Source organism: Rhinoraja longicauda, chromosome 11 (genome assembly GCF_053455715.1).
Source record: "Rhinoraja longicauda isolate Sanriku21f chromosome 11, sRhiLon1.1, whole genome shotgun sequence".
NCBI lineage: Eukaryota > Metazoa > Chordata > Chondrichthyes > Rajiformes > Arhynchobatidae > Rhinoraja > Rhinoraja longicauda.
Window position 1 is genome coordinate 46,814,586 of NC_135963.1, and position 24,239 is coordinate 46,838,824.

At 43.9% G+C, this 24,239-nt stretch overlaps 2 protein-coding genes across 4 annotated transcripts in view; one reads left to right on the top strand and one right to left on the bottom strand.

Annotated features, from left to right (window-relative positions):
- Positions 1-2,843: 2,843 nt before the first annotated feature.
- Positions 2,844-24,239, top strand: part of LOC144597865 (neutrophil cytosol factor 2-like) — a 47,970-nt gene continuing 26,574 nt past the window's right edge. Inside the window, exons 1-5 of one of the 3 annotated variants that reach the window (XM_078407579.1) lie at positions 2,844-3,121; positions 9,735-9,821; positions 18,155-18,424; positions 20,325-20,407; positions 21,636-21,744. In XM_078407579.1, the coding sequence (XP_078263705.1) occupies positions 18,251-18,424; positions 20,325-20,407; positions 21,636-21,744 (366 nt within the window). In that variant the 5' untranslated portion in view covers positions 2,844-3,121; positions 9,735-9,821; positions 18,155-18,250. Of the gene's footprint in view, positions 3,122-4,401; positions 4,426-9,734; positions 9,822-14,582; positions 14,655-18,154; positions 18,425-20,324; positions 20,408-21,635; positions 21,745-24,239 lie in introns of those variants that run through there. The other 2 variants (XM_078407582.1, XM_078407581.1) reach the window with 2 other exon arrangements.
- LOC144597866 (nmrA-like family domain-containing protein 1) lies at positions 9,212-18,370 on the bottom strand. Its single transcript, XM_078407583.1, has 6 exons — positions 17,993-18,370; positions 17,650-17,856; positions 15,925-16,185; positions 14,374-14,629; positions 10,880-11,073; positions 9,212-9,500 (listed from the first exon to the last, which is right to left on the bottom strand). The coding sequence occupies exons 3-6, from the start codon at positions 16,180-16,182 to the stop codon at positions 9,318-9,320; spliced, it is 891 nt and encodes a 296-aa protein (XP_078263709.1). The 5' UTR covers positions 16,183-16,185; positions 17,650-17,856; positions 17,993-18,370; the 3' UTR covers positions 9,212-9,317.

Here is a 24,239-nt window from a genome sequence, read left to right on the forward strand (position 1 = left end):
TGGGTGAAAGTAATCCACGAGCCTGTTGTCGACAATCTGCCTTCTGATCATTGTTATTTGAAATGTCATCCAAGACTTGTTTTATGCAGAAAAGCTGTGTAAAAGTGCTTTTGTTGCATCTGCACGAGCTGACCACCTGGTATCTGACATTCTTTTCACAATGGGCAAATGAGCACCACCGTCAGATAATGCAGCAGAAAGGAGATCCCACTGATAAGTAGAAGCAGAAAAAATGGGTACAGGCTTTCTCCAAAGTCAAAGAAAATTAATGCTTCTTGACAACATTCAGCAGCACATTTTCCAACCAAATTTAGTGAATGTGCAAAACATAGAATGTAATCTGCAAACTCATTCAGCTCTTTAAATCTTGCTTGTAGCCACAATACTTGCCACTCATGTTGCTGGCATTGTCATAACTTTGACCATGGCAATCTTTTATATCAATGTCATTTTCCTTTAAAAATCAAGTAAACTTTGAGTGAACTGTTCAGCACTATGAACTTCCATATCCAAAAACTTCACAAATCTTTCAGCTGGACCAGATGGCAAAAAAAATCGCACAGTCAAAGTCAGCTGGTCCACATTAGATATATTTGGAGTAGAATCCAATGGAACAGAATAATACTTGTATTTTTTCACTGCACCGATAATATGATCCAGTATGCTAGAATTTATCAGATGGATAAATTCTTCCATGTTGTTTTAAATAGGTATGATTTATGTCCCTTTCCTTTGTTTGCATGAATATTTATATGCTCTGCCAGAAAAGGATCAAATTTGGCCAATAAATTCTAACAACCTCAAGTAATTTCCATTATGAGGAGAGCCAACAGTTTCATTATTACCACAAAATAAAAGGCCTCGTTCTGCTAAAAACTTTACAACTTCAATTATTTGCACTAGAAGTGTGCGCCAATACTTTTGTTCAGTCTCCATTTGTTTTATAAGTTGGGAATCGACACGTTCACCTTTGTGTTTTGCGCATTGACAATAAGATTAAAGCTTGTCTATGTGAGGAACTTTCTTCATGTCGACGTAAAAGATTGCTTGCATTTTTCCAGTCATTAAACCCCTCTTCACTAAACTATGATGAACATCCTGAAGTCATAACCTTGCATGATAAACAGAATAGGCTTCCTTTGCTTTCTGAATAGCATAACCAATTTCTTGCATGTTGCTTGTTGTAGGTTTATGAACATATGTGAAATAAGACTTCTGACAATGCCGAGGATTCTTTTCATTGTCATACAATCGCATGGATGAAGAGAGGTCACTATTAGCATGTTGACATTCATCACTTCCCTTGGCTATCCAATATTCACGATCACAATCATCTAGATTGTTTGGCCATTCACCAATATCATTAGAGTACTTGGTCTTTTCACTTGTTCTTTCACATTCAACGGATGCTGGCTATTGCTGTATCTTGCCTTCTGCTGCATTAGAACTAGTTGTTCCTATATTTCCAGCTTCAGCCGTTATAGCACCATCACCATGAACATTCAAAAATTCTGTGAACTTGCGTGTTTTTGATATCACAAGTTGGTCTCTTCTTTCTTTTTCTTCCTTCGCTTTACGTTTTGCACTTCCAGAAGCATAATGACGTCCAATATCTCTGGCTCTTTTGCTCATTGCTGTCTGCAATGGAAAAGATTTTCAATTAAATATGCATTTAAAAAGAAATGGTTAATGTAAATAAACATGTGAATGTCAGGAATAAAAAGGTAAATAAAAAGGTGTCGTGTTTTCAGGAGCCGAGCTGATGTAACACACAGAATATATTAAAATAAACTTTATTTGTACAAGAACTAATAATACAACCATGTAGAAGAAATAAAGTAGTAACAACACCTAAGCAAGCAAAAGAGTGAATCGACCACCCCATCCCACCCGGCGACCCGGTGACAGACCCTCACCCCCTCACACCTGGCAACACTGACCCTCATCCAAAAGTTGCTTCATATTTTTCCCTGAACAAAATAAATTTGTGTCATCCGCAAATATAACTAAATGTAACAATTTTGACACCTTACAAATATAACATATAGAGTATAAAGAGCTTTGGACCCAGCACCGAGCCTTGCGGAACCCCACAGGTAACCTTCATAAGTTCTGAATCAAAATTATTTACTTGAACATACTGATATCTATTTTCAAGGTAGCTTTCTTGGCTGTAAGTATAAAGTTAAATGCTTTTTCAATTATATTGTGGATACAGTAGAGTTATATTGTTTGCAAATGCCTAATCTCTGCTTCCATGACTTTTTAAAATAAAACAAAAAGAGATACAACTCGTGGAGATAAAATTAAAATTAACAGAGAAAGCAAAGAACAGTTCATTAAATATGATCAATTGGCCTGATGCAGATTGGATCTCCAGCAGTAACATCCAAAGTTTAAAAATCACGAAGCAGCAATTCTTCAAGAAATAGTTACAAATGTCAACTATCAACTTATCCAAGAAGTTGAACAAAAATAATTGTTTGCAAACATTTTATATACGAATAAATCGCAGAGTTGTGAACACTGCCCTGTCTAGCACACAGAGTCTGCTTACTAAAATGGCGCTGAAATGTACCCATGACCTACTAGGGTTTTTGGAGTCGAGTGGTCTATCTTGCTCCTCTAGTATCTTTGGTGAGAGCAAATTTAAGGTAGCACTTAATCCTTGAAAATTAATATCTCGAAATACCATTTTGATACCATTCTGAGGAAGGGTCTAGATCCGAAACGTCATCCATTCCTTCTGTCCAGCAGAGATGCTGTCTGACGCGCTGAGTTACTCCAGCATTTTGTGTCCATCTTAGGTTTAAACCAGCACCTGCAGTTCCTTCCCATACAAAATACCATTTTCTTACTATCATTACAATTAACATCGATTCTTTAAATTTGCAATGTTTTTTTAAAAATGCATTCTTAAATTGCATGCAATCATGTTGCCCTAGATTTGTCATGTTCATGCTATGCGACATTCCTTTGACTCGTGTAGATTATTCACCGTTCATCGATTCTCATTACTTGATTGAAAAATACAACCCGGCCAGCAAACGAGCGTGGAGTCAGGAAGCCCAGTGACATCCCTTGTCCCGTCCGGATAAGATTTAAAGTTAATTGTGGGCAGGTGGGTGATGAAAGCGGTGACACTGTTTTGGATGTGAGTGCAGATCAGACCAGGTTTGTGTGCTTCCAGATGTCCCGCCAACGCCGCTGCTGCCTTGGGCGTTCGCACGTGAATGTTATATTTAATATTTAACACTTCCATATCGTCACATCATGACAAAACATTCTCGGGATAGTTCAGGGCTACCGTTGTGTTATTTCACGCTGCTCCAGTTTACCCCTCGATTTTCTAATGTTGCGTCTAATGTTTGAATTTACTCCCGATTTAAACCGCCCAACTGCGCAAAATGCAAATTGCGCGTTGACTGGGCTCGTTGTTACTTCCCTAATTCTTGAATTCCGTGTGAGAAGCGGCTTTGCCATGGTGCGGGGGAGAAAGCAACTCCAGCAACGTTGGCGAACGCAGGCAGCGAATGCAAACTTCCTGACGGCCTGCGTGGCTCCCTGACTGTGTAGAGATACTGTGGGTTGTGGTCCCCTCGCAGCGATTGTGCAATGAAATGCTCCTTTCAGCTTTGCCCAAAGGAAACGGCCCAATCCTAGCTGGACTTTCATGGTAGAGGTCTTACATTTCTCCTTTACTAGTTCTCTTATGTGTTGTTCATGCACTTCCAAGAAACAGGCCTAAATGCAAATTGGAGTAACAGCATCTCATATTTTGTTTGGGTCGCTTATAACCCAATGGTATGAAAATTGATTACTCTAACTTCAAGTAACCCCAACATTCCCTCTCTCTCCATCCCTCCCCCACCCAAGTCACATCAGCTTCTGGTTCTCACCTAGCAAACAGCTAACAATGGCCTGTTTCCTTTATCATGTTACTTTTTTGCTTCACCGTGCGGCTCGCCACGTTCGCTGAGTTTACAGGAAACTTCGCCATTTTAAAATTAATTAATTTTAGTCCAAATCTTATGGTATTACAGAAGCAGCTGTTCCTTGTGACTCATTTTGCAAAGCAGTTCAACAATGTCAGAAATTGTAATGCCAAAGGTCAGCCCGTTGGCAATCGATGTTCAGTTCCCCATCCTTTCCTAAAAATCGCTAAAATTGAATAGCTCATTTTCATTGATAAATGATTTGTTACATAAATTTGCTAAAGTCCATTTGCTTCATCCTGTGCTGTGGAATCCTAAAATCCCTTTTAATCTTTCTACCTTTACTTGAATATATGTCTTTAATGGTAGATATCTGAGCTAGGGGATGGGTGTTTCCTTTTCACTATGTATACATTTGTTGTAATTTAATGCACCGTGATCTCTCAGCTTTGCCCAAAGGAAACGGCCCAATCCTAGCTGGACTTTCATGGTAGAGGTCTTACATTTCTACCTTTGCTAGTTCTCTTAAGTGTTGTTCATGCACTTCCAAGAAACAGGCCTAAATGCAAATTGGAGGAACAGCATCTCGTATTTCGCTTGGGTCGCTTATATCCCAATGGTATGAAAATTGATTTCTCTAACTTCAAGTAACCCCAACATTCCCTCTCTCTCCATCCCTCCCCCACCCAAGTCACATCAGCTTCTGGTTCTCACCTAGCAAACAGCTAACAATGGCCTGTTTCCTTTATCATGTTACTTTTTTGCATACCTTTCATTATATCTTTTTCTACATCACAGTCTATCTCTTGTTTCCCTTCCCCCCAACTCTCAGTCTGAAGAAGGATCTCGACCCGAAACGTCACCCATTCCTTCTCTCCAGAGATGCTGCTTATCCTGCTGTTACTTCAGCATTTTGTGTCTATCTTCGGTTGAAGCCAGCATCTACTGTTCCTTCCTACTCATAATGGAATGTGTATGGACCTGTTTTCTGAATGACCAGTGTTACTGCAGCAATGATTATAGAAACATTTCAGAGCAACCTAAACAGAAAAAAATACTGGTTCTTCCTGAAACCTTTTCCTTGGTAATTCTACATGGAGAAATGTTAAATTGCAACTAGATGAAGAATCGGGTAAGTTCAGCCAAGCCTGGGCTCACAGCACCGAGGGATGTGGATGCTTTGCAGCCATCAGGTTTGAATTGACCCCCCTTCAGACTGACACCAGAGGGAGGGAACTGGAGGTAAGAAAAGGCTGTTTATTACCTCCAGTTCCACCCCCTTTACTTTCAGTCTGAAGAAGCGTCCCAACCCGAAACGTTACCCATCCTTTTTCAGCAGAGATGCTGCCTGATCCGCTGATTTACTCCAACACTTCATGTCTATCTTCAGCCAAAATCCTGTGTGGCCTGAAGTGGGAAACTGTTGTCAGACTGGCAACTTCAATGGTCAACTATGGAAGCATTTTGTAACAGGCACCAAGAGGATAGAATGAATTGGTCATAAAGTTTAACTCCCAATCCTCTCCCAACCCTCGGCTTCTGTTTGGAAAATGACATAAATGAAATTTTGAGCCGAGTGTGTCTAAACACTATGAAATTGCAAGCTGAGGGCATGGCTATGGGCTTTCGCTGTATGCGGCTGCAAGTTGGTGTATTCCAGCGACATTTCCTTTGCGCAGATAAGATCAGTGGAATCGTTGCTTCATCTATTGTTTACGAACCATGGAGTATGGGTGAAATTATTATGGGTAACAAGGAAATGGCAGAAGAGTTGAACAGGTACTTCGGATCTGTCATCACTAAGGAAGACACAAACAATCTCCCAGGTGTACTAGAGGACAGAGGATCTAGGGGGATAGAGGAACTGAAATAAATTTGCATTAGGCGAGAAATAGTATTGGGTAGGCGGATGATACTGAAGGTTGATAAATCCCCAGGACCTGATGGTCTGCATCCCAGGGTACTCTGGGAGGTGGCTCTAGATATAGTAGACGCACTGGTGATCATTTTCCAATGTTCAATAGATTCAGGATCAGTTCCTATGGATTAGAGGATAGCAAATGTTATCCCACTTTTCAAGAAAGGAGCGAGAGAGAAAACGGGGAATTACAGACCAGTTAGCCTGACTTCGGTGGTGGGGAAGATGCTGGAGTTAATTATTAAAGAGGTAATAGAGGTGCATTTGGATAGCAGTAAAAGGATAAGTCCAAGTCAGCATAGATTTATGAAAGGGAAATCGTGCTTGACTAGTCTTCTGGACTTTTTGAGGATGTGACAAGTAAAATGGATAAGGGGAGCCAGTGGATGTGTATCTAGAGTTTCAGAAAGCCTTTGATAAGGTCCCACATGGGAGATTGGTGAGCAAAATTAGAGTACATGGTATTGGGGGTAGGGTATTGACATGGATAGAGAATTGGTTGGCAGACAGGAAGCAAAGAGTAGGAGTAAACGGGTCCTTTTCAGAATGCAGGCAGTGGCAAGTGGAGTGCCGCAAGGCTCGGTGTTGGGGCCGCAACTGTTTACCATATATATTAATGATTTGGATGAAGTAATTCAAAGTAACACTAGCAAGTTTGCATATGACACAAAGCTGGGTGGCAGTGTGAACTGCGAAGAGGATGTTAGGAGGTTGCAGGGTGACCTGGACAGGTTGAGTGAGTGGGCAGATGCATGGCAGATGCAGCATAATGTAGATAAATGTGAGGTTATCCACTTTGGCGGCAAAAACAAGGAGGCAGATTATTATCTCAATGGTGTCAGGTTAGGTAAGGGGGAAGTGCAACGAGACCTGGGTGTTCTTGTACACCAGTCACTGAAAGTTGGCGTGCAGGTACAGCAGGCAGTGAAGAAAGCTAATGGCATGAGAGGATTTCAGTATTGGAGTAAAGAGTTTCTTCTGCAGTTGTATAGGGCCCTGGTAAGACCACATCTGGAGTGTTGTGTACAGGTTTGGTCTCCTAATTTGAGGATGGACATCCATGTAATTGAGGCAGTACAGCGTAGGTTCATGAGATTGATCCTTGGGATGGCAGTGAGGAAAGATTGAAAAGACTAGGTTTATATTCAATGGAGTTTAGAAGGATGAGAAGGGTTCTTATAGAGACATATAAAATTATAAAAGGACTGGACAAGCTAGATACAGGAAAAATGTTCTCAATGTTGGACAAATCCAGAACCAGTGGCCACAGTCTTAGAATAAAGGGGAGGCCATTTAAAACTGAGGTGAGAAGGATTTTTTTCACCCAGAGAGTTGTGAATTTGTGGAATTCTCTGCCACAGAGGGCAGTGGAGGCCAAATCACTGGATGAATTTAAGAGAGAGTTAGACAGTGGAATCAAGGGATATGGGGAGAAGTTGGGCACAGGTTACTGATTGTGGATGATCAGCCATGATCACAATAAATGGCGGTGCTGGCTCGAAGGGCCGAATGGCCTCCTCCTTCACCTATTTTCTATGTTTCTATGTAAACCACCATGGTGCTCAGTCTTGCGGGCTGAGCTCTGTTCAGCTTCAGTCAAAAATTACTCTTAAATCCATTGATTCTTTTTTCCTAAGTATTCTGAAAAAATTGTTGAAATCCAGAGATGAAAGATAGCTGTGGCAGAATAATGCAGAGAGCTTTGAAGCATTGAAATGTTGATGGAAGCTAAAGTGGAACGATTGCAGTATTAACTGAAACTCCTTGGCAGGCTGCCTTGGCAGGAAGGACAAAACCTTCTATTTGAGGGGAAAAAGCAAGTGTTCCCTTTGCTTATTCATATATAAACATCAGTGACTGTGCATTGAATGGTCTCCGTCTTCCGATCCACACATTTTATTTCCAGTGTTATCGGTCGCACAGAAGAGAGTGAAAACATTTTTTGAAAACAAACAAGAACTAACTTATTAGAAAGCTGCAGAATCCAGAGTGTGAAAATGATGTGGCAACATTAAAATGGAAAACAGAAGAGACCAAGATATCATTTACTGCACAGCAAGTGCCTTTACTTGAAACATTGTTTTTTTTGTCTTTCAAATATTGTCAGTGTATGTTACAAGTGTTTCTTTTTATCCCTACAAAATGACATTGATTAGCTTTTAAATTAGGAAAAGCATAATTTTCAGATTGCAGAACAGTACTGTGGGTCTATATGCCTTGCTTTGTTTCAGGCAACAGGTTGGATAGACTTAGTTGAATCAAATATACTCGGGGTGTCTCTGGACTGGAGTCTAAGTTTAACGCAATGAGTCATTAGGATGGGGGAGAAGAGGGTGATAGGAAGTGAAACTAGGCATCTGAAGAAAAATCTGATTCAATTTAATCTGCATTCAATACATTGTAACTTGCAATGCAGCAATTTCAGCATTGATTAGAAGCTGGGAGGGATTGCTACAAGGATGGCAGTCAAAGCTGGAAAAGCAGCATGGGTGCGTTCTCATGAATAAAAAAAGAACCTACATTTCAACCAGTAGGTGACATTTTGACAGCCTTTGACCACAATGCATGAGAATGAAATCCAATATTGCGCATACCCAATGGAAACTGCACTAAATGAACTCTTTCCAGTTTGATTATTTACATCATGAAATGTCATCAGAGTTGAAAATTATTACTGATTAGAAATCAGCATATTGCTTGTTTCTATAAATTGCTATCAAGTTAACATGGTGATGTTCAACTCTTGTGGCTGTGGTTTAATGCTTGCTCACACCCCATGTTCAATGAATACAAGCTCCAATGTGTGAAGTTTCATTTTTCTTAATGGATCGGGAAGAATAGTGTAGAAGTGTGTTGTTGGACAGTGTCATGCTTTGATTCCAACCCCTACCAATTTCTCCATTATCTCTTAAACCCAGAAGCGGGAGAGGGGATGGAATCAGTTACCAACATTCCTGACCCTAAACCAGACGGTTCATTGTCAAATCCCATTCCAAAGACCTGCGCACAAATGTTGAGGCTGACACTTGAGTGCAGCATTGAGTGAGTGCACTCATGCAGATGTATCATTCAGCTGAGACCTTTTGCTATCACTCAAATGACCATTAATGAGTTCATTTTGAAGAGGAGCTGGAGAGTTAGCCCAGTGTTCAGGCTGAAATTAATTCATCAATGTTGCTTAAAAACTTGGGTTTCTGGTCATGATCACATTTCTGATAGTTCCTCCAATATGAGGAACATCACCAGAGACCTACATATGGGATTTGAGTTGGCCCAGTGCACGGGGATCACTGGATTCAGAAAGAGAAAGTGTTGACACATCAACCTGAAAGAATAACTTTATTTCTGAATTTCACCTGTTGGTACACACAATTGATGGAGATCCATATCTTGTCTTCTGGAAACATTTTAGAAATGGCCACTATGTTCCATCCATAGGTCTCAGCTGCCCTTGGTACTGCCCTTTAACAAACCAGTGAAGTCTTATTTTCTGAAACCCACTGCTGGAATGTTTGTAACTCTGGATAGAGTTCAAAGCTCATGGTACTGTTTGTTTTCTGTCCACCTCTCTTCCAAAACTCAAACATATTCCCCAAATCTTGAGCCGCTGGTCCTCCAAAGGACTCCACAAACTTTCGGACTGAAATCTGTCACAAATAAATAAAAATGAATGCATCATTCGTATTATTAGGGTAACATTGTCATAATGTACTTGTTCTATAATGTATCGCCACAATGTAGTCCATTGGCATTGAATAGTATTACCAATGAAGATATATAGATATAGATAGAGAGAGAGCGAGATATACAGAGATAGAGATATAGAAACTAGATTCACCACTCTCTGACTAAAGAAATTCCTCCTCATCTCCTTCCTAAAGGTATGTCCTTTTATCTGGTCCAAGACTCTCCCACTGGTGGAAACATCCTCTTCACATTCAATTAAGTGGAGCCGCAACTCTGAGGAAGTAAGTATTTTAGTGGTTGTATTTTACAATGCTTTAAATTTTAATATTTCTAATTTTATTTAATGTCATTCAAATAGTTTAGTAATGGTTCTGAATGACAGAAATGTATAAAGATTGAAAGCCTTCGACAGAGTGAACCATCAGAGGCTGTCGGTGCATCCAGGGTGGAGCTTGGCGACTGCATCCCACCTCACCTCACGCACAGAGACTCAACTCAGGGCAGCACGGTGGCGCAGCGGTAGAGTTGGTGCCTTACAACGCTTGCACCACCGGAGACCCGTGTTCGATCCCGACTATGGGTGCTGTCTGCACGGAGTTTGTATATTCTCCCCGTGACCTGCGTAGGTTCTCTCCGAGATCTTCGGCTCCTCCCACACTCCGAAGCCGTGCAGATATGTAGGTAAATTGGCTTGGTAAAATGGAAAAATTGTAGTGTGTGTGTGTTGGATAGCATTAATATGCAAAGATCGCTGGTCGGCGTAGACCCGGTGGGCCGAAGAGCCTGTTTCCCTAAACTAAACTCAATGGCACTCTGCCCCCAGAGAAGGTCACTCTGGGCAGGTTGGGGCAGGTGAACGAGCACCAAGTGCTGGCAGGGCGGGTCAGGCCTGATTTGGTTCATTGGCCAATGTCACATTGTCTGCCTCAGGTTTGCATGAAATTGGGATAAGGTTTGTCTGAACCTATTTCACGTGGGGTCTTGTAATCACCATGGAAGAGACTGTGCCTGGTTGAGATTTCCTGTGTAAGAGATCACACGCCTCAGCTCTCTCACCATGTTGTAGAGGGTACAAGTAATCATAGGAAATAGAAATGCAGAAAATCGCAGATGTTGGAAATCTGAAATAAAAATCAGAAAATGCTGCAAATGCTCAGCAGGTCAGGCAGCATCTGTGGAAAGAGCAAAGTTAACTTTTCAGATTCAGACTCTGGACTTGAGGTGTCCATGCTTCTCTCTCTACAGATACCACCTGGGTTACTCAGTGTTACAGCATTATCTATTTGTCTTATTAAAAATAACCACACAAAATAATCAGCGTCTCTTGATAAAGCCCTACCCGGGCATCTTTGAACTGCTTGGGGTACAGGTGATGGGTGAGGATCTGTGCGTGTTCCTGCACTGTCAGCCTTCCCGCAGACAGGCTGCAGCTCTTTCCGATCCAGCGTTCCGGGCTCCTGAACAAGGCTGCCACAATCGGTCCAATCTGCCTGACGCTCACTCCGTCCATAGCAACCTCTCCCATTGGGATGGCTGAAAAGAACACACAATTGCTTAGAAAACCGTGTATTTCCATCAGCAAGAATTCAACACTTGTTAGGCCCCTTATAAAATTTATGGCAATACTGATGTAAATTTGAGCATTGACTTTGGCGTTAAATCTTTTACATTTATTTTTGCCTGATGTTTCTGAAAAAGCTGAATATTACTTCAATTAACATTATTTTCATGGGATGTTCCAAACCACCGCTTCTGAATATAGGGACATGGGAACCGTATCTAGAGCTAATTGTCTCATTAGCAGCAAATGGTTGCAGGATAAATGTTGATCAGAACACACACGGGCCATATCCAGTTTTTTTCAGAACCTTTCTCTCTGCCATCTACAGGCAGATGAGTTTCATGTGCAGGATGGCCTCTCTGGTGGCGTTGAGCTCGCTGGGTGCTGTCCTGTACTCGGTCAGCTCCAGACTGCCTGCTGGCATCACAGAGTCGTCTCTCGTTATCTTGCTTGGCAGTGGCTGTCAGATGCACAATGCTGCTTTCAATCAAATTGGTGCAAACTACATACAAAATGCCCAACATTTCCATTCTCTTTGCAAATAGAATGTCAGTAAGCAGGAGGCCTAATTTACAGCACTTGTTAGATTATTCCTTGCCTTTAAAACCACGCATTTTAGCCTGGTGTGGCAACTGCTCTGCTCCTGGCTGTCTGAACCCAAAGAGAGAGGGTGAACACAGATCATCACAGCATCATCACTTCCTTCCATCCAGTCCATCTTCATCAGAAAGGTTGAAATCATTGTTAAGGATGCCTGCCACCCAGGCCATTTCCTTATCCCTCTTCTGCCCTCTGAAAGAAGGTCCAGGAGTTTGAAAGCCCGGAAGTCCAAACTTAAGAACAGCTTCTTCCCCAGTTCTATCAGACTCCTGAACCAAGCACCATTTTCACATCCCCTCCATTGGAGGTGCTGTCATGCACTCTCACTCTTAGCATATTGTTACTTAAGATTGCACTTGGTTAGATTGCACTATAACATTTACACTGCTGTTTTGCACTTGTTATATTTGTTATTCCTGTATATTGTTTACTCTGTGAACTTCATGTGAACAAGGAATTTCAGTGCACCAAGGTGTGTATTTGACAATAAACTAATCTAATCTAATCCATGGCAGGAATGGAGAAGTCCCCTGCTCCAGGAAGCAGCTGGTGCTCTGTTCTTGAACAATTTCTGTTTGGGCCTTTGGTGCCTGAGCCAAACCATCAGGTATTAAACTAGTGAGTGGGTCTGATTCCCAACCACACTGGGCTATGGGTCGTGTATTTGCATCGTCACAATCCAAATGATAAGTGCCACTTACTGGACCAACTCTCTTGTTTTAAGTGGACATTTTCATAAACTTCCTAACCCAAGAACTATTTCTGATGCTTATCTCCCAATCTTAAGCACTCAGAGTGGATGCAAAGATCAGGCAAATGTGAAGTTTGGTGATTTCCCCCTGCCCTCTAATTATGTCATCCATCTATCGTTTCAATGGGGAATCTCTCGGGTACCTCCTGTGGGTGGCTAGCTGAAATATGGGAAAGCAAGTAAATCCAGATCAACCTCCTTGCTATCAGTAGCCAATTGCACTGGGCTACAACACTCTATTAACGAGAGGTGCATTGTAAATGCTTTGGAAATGTCTTTGCAGAACATAGAACAGTACAGCATATGAACGGGTGCTTTGGCCCACAACGTCAGTGCCGAACTTGATGCTAAGGTGATCCATATCCTTCCACACCATGCATATCCATGTACCATCTACCAGCTTCTTAATTGCCAATATCACATCTGCTCCCAGCACCACCCCTAGGAAAATGGTTCTCACTGTCTATCTGTGCCTCTCATAATTTTATATACTTTATCAGGTCTCCCTTCAATCTCTGACACTCCACAGATAACAGTCCAAGTCTATTCAACCTATCCCTAACAGACAGCATTGTGGCAAAGCTATTGTGCAAAGCCTTCACATCCTGTAATGGGGTGAGTAGATCTACAAACAATACTCCAAATACAGCCATTGTCAGTGTTTCATAAAGCTGCAACATAACTTCCTGATTTTTATACTCACTGCCTCGACCGATGAAACCAAGGAAACCATATGCCTTTTTGACCACTCTTTATCTACTGGTGTTGCCATTTTCAGGGAGCTATGGATTTGGACCCCAAGATCGCTCTATACATCAATGCTGTTGAGGGTCATGCCATTAACTGTATATTTTCCTCTTGCATTTCACCTCTCAAAGTGCAACATCTTACACTTGTTTGGATTAAACTCCATCTACTATTTTTTTCCATCCATATCTGTAACTGATCCAAGCCCTGCTGTCTCCTTTGATGGCTTCCTCATTGTCTGAAACCCCCACCAATTTTTATGTAATCTATAAGCTTACTAGCCAACCTATCCACATTTACATCCAAGTCCAAATACATCACAAAGAACAGAGGTCCCAGCAGAAATCCCTGTAAAACACTACAGACCACAATCCTGCACTCAGTGTAACACCCATCCACCACAACCCTCTGTCTTCTATGGATAAAGAATTCTTAATCGAAGCTACCAAGTCACTGGATATCCCATGCATATTAATCTTCTGAATACGTTTAACATGAGGGACTTTATCAAATGCCTTACAAAATCCTACTGCCCTACCTTCATCATTCACCTTTGTCATCTATATACTAAAACTCTCTTTTGTTTGTTTGTTCCTGAACTACAACCAAAACGGTACACGATAGCGTGACAATTTTAGGCCCACCTTACTCACCGTCAAGTTTCATTGAAATTGCTGTTATATTTTTTAAGTTATTCACATTTTAAAGTTTAAATCTATCTCCTAGGGAGGGAAGGGGAGGGAGGGAGGGGAATGGAATGGGGGGGGGGGGGGGGGGAAGGGAGGGGTAGAGGGAGGGGGGAGGAGAGGGTGCTGCACCGATGCAGGAGAGGTTTGGGCCCAACGTGTCCACGGTCTAGTTTCCTCTAAAAACTCAATCAAGTTAGTAAAACATGACCTGCCACTGACAAAGCCATGCTGACTGTTCATTATTATCCCATCTCTTCCAAATGCAAGTAAATGCTATCCTGAACAATCCTCTTCAATAGCTTCCCTGATGTGCAGCCTACCATCGTATAATTTCCTAGATTATATTTCCCTTTAAAGGATAACATTGGCAACTTCCTGTTCTCTAGTGCCTCGCCTATGGCCACAGATGATTCTTTTAAGATCATATTAAATACAAAAAGGTTTATTGTATTAGTGATTCTCTAAAAGTTAATTGAATTCCTTACCAATTTGATAAATGTTATTTCCAGCTGGTTTTGGTTTGAATTTTGTCAGAAAATCTTCAAAGTAAAATGGAACTATTATCTCAGTCTTGGGCAGATTGAGTTCGTTCATGTAGTCGTTGATGCAGGCTTTAGCATCCAGGTGGCGTGCTGGGAGGCTGTACTTCCTGTGGACATGATGAGCCCCAGTCAGTACAACGTGCCTGACGTTGTGCCTTTTACACGAGTCCGCGATCCTGTATCCCTGCCGAATTTCATCCTGCAAGAAGATACAAGAGCCTTTGGTAGGAAGTTCCGATTGTTTTAAATAGTAGACATACAGTGGCATAAGTTACCTTTGCCTCCTTCAAAGGGCCGGTAGATAGGACAAGTTTAGAGGGACATGGGCCAAATGCAGGTAGGGGGGACTGGTGTAGATGGGATTGGTCAGCGTGGGCAAGTTGGGCTGAAGGGCCTGTTTCCACGCTGTGTGACTTCATGACTCTGCCTGCGTGCTTACTTTCAGTGACTGATGAACTAGGACACCCAGATCTTGTTGTACTTCCCCTTTTCCACCATTCAGATAATAATCTGCCGTTCTGTTCTTGCCACGAAAGTGGATAACCTCACATTTATCCACAGATGCAGTTTAATGTGGATAAATGTGAGGTTATCCACTTTCGTGGCAAGAACAGAACGGCAGGTTATTATCTGAATGGTGTCAAGTTAGGAAAAGGGGAAATACAACAAGATCTGGGTGTCCTAGTTCATCAGTCACTGAAAGTAAGCATGCAGGTACAGAAGGCAGTGAAAAAAGCCAATGGAATGTTGGTCTTCATAACAAGAGGAGTTGAGTATAGGAGCAAAGAGATCCCTCTGCAGTTGTACAGGGCCCTAGTGAGACCACACCTGGAGTAGTGTGTGCAGTTTTGGTCTCCAAATTTGAAGAAGGACATTCTTGCTATTGAGGGAGTGCAGCGTAGGTTTACGAGATTAATTCTCGGAATGGCGGGACTGTCGTATATGTTCAAAGAATGGAGCGACTGGGCTTGTGTACACTGACATTTAGAAGGATGAGAGGGAATCTTATTGAAACAAATAAGATTATTAAAGGATTGGACACGCTAGAGGCAGGAAACATGTTCCCAATGTTGGGGAATCCAGAACCAGGGGCCACAGTTTAAGAATAAGGGGTAGGCCATTTAGAATGGAGATGAGGAAAAACCTTTTCACTCAGAGAGTTGTAAATCTGTGGAATTCTCTGCCTCAGAAAGCAGTGGAGGCCAATTTTCTGGATGCTTTCAAGAGAGAGCCAGATAGAGCTCTTAAAGATAGCGGAGTCAAGGGATATGGGGAGTAGGCAGGAACGAGGTACTGATTGAGAATGATCAGCCATGATCGCATTGAATGGCGGTGCTGGCTCGAAGGGCCAAATGGCCTACTCCCGCACCTATTGTCTATTATCTATTGTTAAAACTGCCCAGGCTGTGTGGCTGACTGAAACGTAAAGAACCATTGAACAATGGAAGTTGCCCTATGCTGAGATGTTTCACTGTGAGAGACAGTCTGACCAACCTGCAGAGGGTCACCGCAGCTGAAGTCGGTGTGAGTGACGGCAAAGCACCCGTGCACACCACTCAGATCCACGCTGCCTGGGTCGTTCTCGTCAGCCAGCAATACATGTGCTCCGGCAGCCTGGAGAAGCTGGGTGCTCGGAGACGTTAACCCTTGCACGACCGCCCGCACCGTGAAACCACCACACTCCAGCAAGGCAGAGGCAACAGCGTTCCCTAGCCTCCGGTCAGCGCCAAAGACTGCAACCGTCTCTGGCATTGTCTGCAAAGGAAAGGTTCGACAGTTTAGTTGGGGGAGTTTGATTCCTCGTCAATATTAGAGTGCAGAAGTGATTCTGCGAGGCTAGCAAGGCGACTGGTGACTGAGCTGTCAATGGCCCGAGGTGGGAGTGGGCTCTGCTTTTTCGCAGTAGAAAGGAGATGAGGAGGAATGTCTTTAGTCAGAGGGTGGTGAATCTGTGGAATTCATTGCCACAGAAGGCTGTTGAGGCCAGGTCCATGGATATTTTTGTGGAGATTGAAAGATTCTTGATTAATACGGGTGTCTTGGGTTATGGGAAGAAAGCAGAAGAATGGGGTTGAGAGGGAGAGATAGATCAGCCGTGATTGAGTGGCGGAGTAGACTTGATGGGCCGAATGACCTAATTCTGCTCCCATCACTTATGAACATGAAAGTGTTGGAGTAAGTCAGCGGGTCAGACAGCACCCTGGATAGGTAACGTTTTGGGTTGTGGTCCTTCTTCAAACAGTCTCCCTCCTATCCTTGGCACCTAAGATGCAGTGAAGTGGAATATCTATGACTTTGCTGACCCACTCATCTGGAAACACCGACCACATGGGTGACTGAACGACCGAGAGTAACACAGTTTCACAACAATTTTCACACAAAGTGTGGTGGATGTGTGGAACAAGCTACCAGAGGTGGTAGGTGAGGCAGGGACTATCCCAACATCCAAGGAGCAATTAGACAGGTGCATGGATAGGACAGGGTTGTAGGGATATGGACCAAACGTGGGCAGGTGGGATTAGTGTATAGAAACATAGAAAATAAGTGCAAGAGGAGGCCATTCGGTCCTTCGAGCCAGCACCGCCATTCATTGTGATCATGGCTGATCGTCCCCAATCAATAACCCGTGCCTGCCTTCTCCCCATATCCCCTGATTCCACTAGCCCCTAGAGCTCTATCTAACTCTCTCTTAAAGCCATCCCGGGATTTGCCTTCCACTGCCCTCTGTGGCAGAGAATTCCACAAATTCTGGGTGAAAACGTTTTTTCTCACCTCAGTTTTAAATGGCCTCCCCTTTATTCTAAGACTGTGGCCCCTGGTTCTGGACTCGCCCAACTTTGGGAACATTTTTCCTGCATCTAGTCCTTTTATAATTTTATATGTTTCTATAAGATCCCCTCTCATCCTTCTAAACTCCAGTGAATACAAGCCTAGTCTTTTCAATCTTTCCTCATATGACAGTCCCGCCATCCCAGGGATCAATCTCGTGAACCTACGCTGCACTACCTCAATTACAAGGATGTCCTTCCTCAAATTAGGAGACCAAAACTGTACACAATACTCCAGATGTGGTCTTACCAGGGCCCTATACAACTGCAGAAGAAGTGTAGCTGGGACATTGTTGGCCGATGTGGGCAAGTTGGGCCGAAGGGCCTGTTTCCACACTGTATCATTCTATGACTCTATAACACGGGCGTGCAAACGTCCCCCAGGACTCACCGAATTACAACACCGTCTGTCTTGTCTGTCTCTCTGCCTCCTGTTGCTGACCGTAGCTGTTTGATGTTTCTGCCACTGGCCCTCGCTGGGAGACGGCGGCTGTTGTTGCTACTCTTATTTGTTGTCGTGGAAACATGAAGGCAGCACAGTTACTGTGGGAGAGTGGCCCTCCCCAGGCCGGCCGGCCTGTCTCCCTCCTCACGGACACTTTGTAGAAGCCACCAGACCAGTCCACGCATTGGTTTGCAAATGACAAGAACAAAATCAATAAACACGAAACAGCGCGGGGGGGTTGGAGATTACAAACGATTGCACAGGGTGTCAATACTCGTATCTCACTCACCCACATCATTGCAATGGTTATATTTCCCCCACCTCACCATCAGCTGGTCCTTGCCATCGCCGCTAGTCGCTGAGTCAAGTGGCAATGCCACTGTGGTCCGGTCACAGTTGCAGTAAGTCTTGCGGTTACATTGCATTGCATTGCATGTTTGTCACATTTCAGTAGAGGAAACAGAAGCGGCGGCGTGTGGAACCGTGTAGTTTCTGGACAACCAACCCATGGTTGCGCACACCACTGCCCCCTCACCCACAGCCCAGCATGTCTTTCACCGACACCATCAAGCTGTGGGACGAAGCGATTACAGCGGCAGACCAGCGGCAATGGACAACGGCGCTGGACACGTTCGCTGCCATCCGGGAGCCCAGCTCCAAAATCTGCTTCAACGCCGGCTCTCTGCGCCTCTTACTCGGCCAGCTGAACGAGGCGGAGAAGGTAAGCCAGTCTTTACTGCTTTATCCATCCCAAGCGACGTGAAAAGCAGAGTTAGAGTGTTGCAATTGTAACCCAACGTTGTGGACCTCAGCAGAAGTTTGGAAATAGATATCCTTGGAGAAAGCTTTATACAGTTTTTAAAACTTTATACTGTTTTAAAACTGTTCTAATTTGTTTCATTGGGTTGTTTAAATGAATACTGATTAGCTAATTGGTTTATTGCATCGTATGGGAGGCGCATTCACAATCTCGTTGTACCCCTGTACAATGACAATAAAGGTATATTGTATTGTATTGTATTGTATAAAGAAATTGGGGAAATGTTGGGGTCTGTGTGACTGGGGAAGGGCGAGGCTGGTACATGGTATTATGGGTGCAAGCGATTTAATGGAAGGGGGAAGCGAAACTGCTGTTGACGCATTTGCAGTATAAATTTGATTAAAAATATACCAGAAATAAAACTGGTGCAAAGGAACAGTTCAGTTTTATTATCAAATGAATAAAAGTTAAGCCCACTACAACATGGAGCATTGAAACATGGCAAGTTTGAATTTACAAGCGAGGTGTCCAAGTTCACGATTCATTTATCAACCAACTATCATTTGGCAACGACCATCTTGCAAGAGGAAGAGGCCTAATTACTTCTCTCCTGTCTCGACTATTGCACTGTGGATATTAAACAGAAAACCGTCATCTCAAATCATAATTTGAGGACATAGGTTTAAGGTGAAGGGGACTCTGACGGTTACCTTTTTTACCTTTTTCACACAAAGGGTGGTGGGTGTATGGAACAAGCTGCCAGGGGAGGTAGTTGAGGCAGGGGCTATCCCAACATAAAAGAAGCAGTTAGACAGGTACGTGGATAGGACAGGTTTGGAGGGACATGGACCAAACACGGGCAGGTGGGGCTAGTGTAGCTGGGACTAGGGGTGCCAACTATCTCACTCCCAAATACAGGACAAGGTGACATCACCGCCCCGCGCCCCACGTGACCTCACCCAGCCAGCGGCCACGTGCTCCCGCTCCACCAATGGCGGCAGCCTGGGCCGGGAGGCGGATTGCTATGCAACCTCTGTTACGCGGCACCGGGGACCAGACCACACCGGAGCTAAAATGTCGGAAACCTAGAGTGTTGGGACCTACAGCGTCAGGACCTACAGCGTCCAGGCTAGGACTGCCAACTGTCCCGTATTAACTGGGACATCCTGTATTTTGGGCTAAATTGGTTTGTCCCCTACCCTATTTGGGAGTGAGATAGTTGGCACCCTTAGTCCAGGCCTACAGCGCCCCCCAGGCCTAATATGGGACAAGGGTGGTCCCGTGCAGGACAAACCAATTTAGCCCAAAATACGGGATGTCCCGGTTAATACGGGACAGATGGCAACCTGTCATATTGGTCGGTGTGGGCATGTTGGGCCGAAGGGCCTGTTTCCACATTGTATCACTATGACTCTATAATGTACGAATATCAGCCACATAACATGCTTTACCAAATTGGTCTGATATGCACCTCTCCTTGTTTTGACAACATCCATCGAGTTACATGGTCAGAGATTTTAATCACTTTATAACTGTAATCTAACTCAGCAAGTTTTATTTTCCAATACTAGCAAATGTTTTCCACATATAATATTTTAAAGCTTTTGTTCCACAGAATGTGGCCATTTCTACCCTTTGGTCCCGAGGTGGTGAATCACATTTTCTGCTATGCTGTTAAAATGTTTTAACTAAAGTAAAAGAAATGTCACTAGGCAGTGCTGATGGAAGTCAATTGTGATTTTAATAGAATGGATATTATGGGACTCAATAACGGCAATTAATGGCACCTTGATGTAGAGATGAGGTATTGTAGGATTTTTTTAAGGGAAATGAAGATTAAATGGCACTCCTTACTCTCCAGGCTTTCGATAAGAGTATCAGCAGGGATGAACATTTGGCAGTGGCTTTCTATCAACGAGGAATAACTTTATTCAAAAATGAAAAGTAAGTTACTTTCCTATATCATTTTGGTGTCAGCTCAATATATTTCCCAGTGAAATCACTGGACACACAATGGTTTCTGTGGTAGCAGGAGCAGGCTGATTGGGGAAAGGTTATTGATTCTGTTTATTGATTACTTTTTAAAAGGTGTGTAAATGTAAGATTTATTACCAACTAGACCAAGTGGACCCGTTGGGCCCAAACCTCTCCTGCATTGGTGCAGCACCCTGTCCTCTCCCCTCAAACCCCCCCCCCCCCCTCTCCCTTCTCCCCCCTCCCTCCTCCCCTCCTCCTCCTTTTAAACTTTAAAATGTGAATAACTTTAAAAATATAACACCGATTTCAATAAAACTACTTGCATTATCACTAAAGTGACAATGGTGAGTAAGGTAAGCCTAAAATTGTCGTGCTATCGTGTACCGTTTTGGCTGAAGTTCAGTCACAAACAAGATAACAAACAAGAGTTTTAGTATATAGATGCTAAGCACTGCTTTTATTTTATCTTTTTTGGAACTTTGCGCAGTGTGTGTTTGCTGAAATTGCAAACCAAGGATCATTGATGGAAGTCAGAAATCACTTATGTGATGTGTATGAAGGAACTGCAGATACTGGTTTATACCAAAGATAGACACAAAGTGCTGGAGTAACTCAGCTAGTCAGGTGGCATCTCTGGTGGAAAAGGATGGGTGACATCTCGGGTCGGAAACCTTCTTCAGACTAAAAGTAGAGGGGAGGGAACTGGAGGTAGGAAAAGGACCGAACAAATCAGGGCCGGCAACAGATGACCAAGGAAGGGTGGAGCCCACAATGGCCCATTGTTGGCTGGGAAAGAAGTGATGATAAAGGGATACAGGGATGCAAACAGTGGGACTAGTAGGATGACTAGGTTCAAGTTGGGGGGGGGGGGAGGGAGGGGAATGCAGGGATTGCTTGAAATGAGTGAAATCAACGTTCATACCATTAGGTTGTAAGCTGCCCAAGCGAAATTTGCACGTGACCCTCCAATTTGCATGTGACCTCACTCTGACAGTTGAGGAGGCCCAGGACAGAAATGTCAGAATGGGAAAGGGAGTTAAATTGTTTGGCAAACCAGGAGATTGCATTGGCCAAGGCTGACTGAGTGTAAGTGTTGAGCGAAAAGGTACGGACTGGGGGACCTCTGTCCCTGTCACTTATGTGATGCCTTTATGTAGTTGTTTCATTTAATACTGCACCAAATGTTGTCATTCAGGTGTGAAGAGGCCTTGAGGGACTTTATGGAAGCATTTAATCTACTCAGAGGCAATCAGTTGATTGATTACAAGCAGTTGGGCTTAAGGTACAAGCTGTGTGCTTGTCATGTAAGTACAATTTTAACTCTCCTTTCCATTCTCATACCGACCTGTCTGTCCTTGGCTGCCTCCATTGCCAGAGTGACGCCACACACAAACTAGAAGAAGAGTACCTAGTATTCAGCTTACAATCCAATGGTATGAACATTGAATGCGTCATTTTCAAGTAATACCCCCCCAATCCCCTCTTTCCCCAGTCCCCACCCACAATCTCCAATCGCCCTGCTCCTTTCCCCATCTCTATAGACTTATTTTCCATCCCCAAATCCAATTTTTCCCTTCCCCACCCCCTCTTCTCCCTCCCTCTGTCTGTCCCATTCCTCCCGTATCCCTCACTCACCACTCCTCCTCGTCTTAATTGACACCCGTATATCTCCTTTTCACCTCCAGCCTTGCTTTGTCACTTACTCCACCCATTTGTCAATCACCCATTCCTTCACCTGTATCCACCCATCACTTGTCTGCCTTTGCCCCACCTCCCTTTTCCAGCTTTTTCTGCCCCATTCCACCAATCTGAAGAAGGGTCCTGATTGAAATACTGTCCTTCCCTCCACCGATGCTGCCTGGTCCAATGAGTTCTTCCAGCACTTTATTTTTTGCTCGTGCTTTTAAAGAATAGGCTCATTCAAGAAAAAATGTCCCAGTTAGAGAGAGAATATCCACTAGGAAAGGGCCATCTACGGGCATGAAGGGGACCGAAATAAAGTCCAATTGCTCACTGCCTCAGTGGAGTCAAGCACGATCAACCTACACAGGATTTCCACTACAGGGCGATAAGAAGACAAACCTCATACGTTAGAGCCAGGTGCATGTCGCATATTGTGGGCGGCACGGTAGCGCAGCGGTAGAGTTGCTGCTTTACAGCGAATGCAGCGCCGGAGACTCAGGTTCGATCCTGACTACGGGTGCTGCACTGTAAGGAGTTTGTACGTTCTCCCCGTGACCTGCGTGGGTTTTCTCCGAGATCTTCGGTTTCCTCCCACACTCCAAAGACGTACAGGTATGTAGGTTAATTGGCTGGGTAAATGTAAAAATTGTCCCTAGTGGGTGTAGGATAGTGTTGGTGTGTGGGGATCGCTGGGCGGCGCGGACTTGGTGGGCCGAAAAGGCCTGTTTCCGGCTGTATATATATATGATATGATATTGACTGGCGTCCACTATACTGGACTATCTCCAACACCTCTTTCCCCTTTCTTCATCGCTTTGTCTCCATCACAGGGGACAGACTATCGACTGACATGCACTATAAACCTACCGACTCCCACAGTTATTTGGACTACATTTCCTTCCACCCTGCCTTTTGCAAAGACACTATTCCCTGCTCTCATTTCTTCCATCTCCGTCGCATCTGCTCCCAAGATGAGACTTTCCATTCTAGGACATCCGAGATGTCCTCTTTCCTTAGTAAATGAGGTTTTCCTGCTTCTGCCATAGATTGATTCCTCACCCGTGTCTCCTCTGTGTCCTGTAGTTCAGCTTTTGCTCTCCCTCCCCCTAGATGGTACAAGGATAGAGTTTCCCTGGTCCTCTCCTTTCACCCCACCAGCCACCGCATACAGATCATCCTCTGACATTTCCGTCACCTCTAACATGATCCCACCATCAGTCATATCTCATCTTCACCCTTTTCTACCTTCTGCAAAGACCACTCCTTCTGAAACTCCTTTGTTCATTTATCCTTTCCCACTCAAGCCACCCCCTCCCCAGGTACTTTCCCCTGCAACCACAGGAGATGCTACACCTGTCCCTATACCTCCTTACTTGACTTCATCCGGGGACCCCGAAGGTCCTTTCAGGTGAGGCAGAGGTTCACTTGCACCTCCTCCAACCTCATCTACTGTGTCCATCCTCCCAGTGTGGGCTCCTATACATCGGCGAGACCATGTGCAGACTGGGCGATCGTTTTACTGAACGCCTTCGTTCAGTTTCCCTTGGCCTATGTGAAATTCCAGTTGCAAACATTTTAATTCCCTTTCCCATTCCCATACTGGCCTTTCTGTCCTGGGCCTCCTCCACTGTCAGAGTGAGGCCACACACAAATTGGAGGAACAGCACCTATTTTGCTTGGGCAGCTTGCAGCCCAGCGGTATTAACGTTGATTTCCCTAATTTCAAGTAACTCCTGCATTCTTGGGTTTCAAGTAACCCCTGCATTCTTGGGTTTCAAGTAACCCCTGCATTCTAAACCATCACATAAGATCAGTGAGTGAATGGGGGCAGCCTGTGGGTGACTACATTGACAGAAGACTGTGGGAGTTGTGGAACACCCACCTATGGCTGTTGTAGGGCTAGAAATAGTCCATGCTGCTAGAACATAGTGCAGTACAGCACAGGAACAGGTCTTTTGGCCTACAGTGACTGCGCAAAATACGATGTTCCTCTACCCCCATGGGCCAAAACCCTCCATTCACAGCATATTCATGTGCCTATCTAAAAGCCTCTTAACAGTCACCATCGTGTCTGCCTCCACATACCAGTGGCCCACCATCCTGTGTTTAAAAAAAC

Excerpts from the sequence above, each read along its gene's own strand:
- LOC144597866 (XM_078407583.1), bottom strand. The coding sequence starts at position 16,182 with ATGCCAGAGACGGTTGCAGTCTTTGGCGCTGACCGGAGGCTAGGGAAC. Across the intron at positions 14,630-15,924 it reads GCTGCGGTGACCCTCTGCAG|GATGAAATTCGGCAGGGATA; the intron begins GTTGGTCAGACT and ends ATCTTCTTGCAG. Across the intron at positions 9,501-10,879 it reads AGCAGTTCAAAGATGCCCGG|ATTTCAGTCCGAAAGTTTGT; the intron begins GTAGGGCTTTAT and ends TATTTGTGACAG.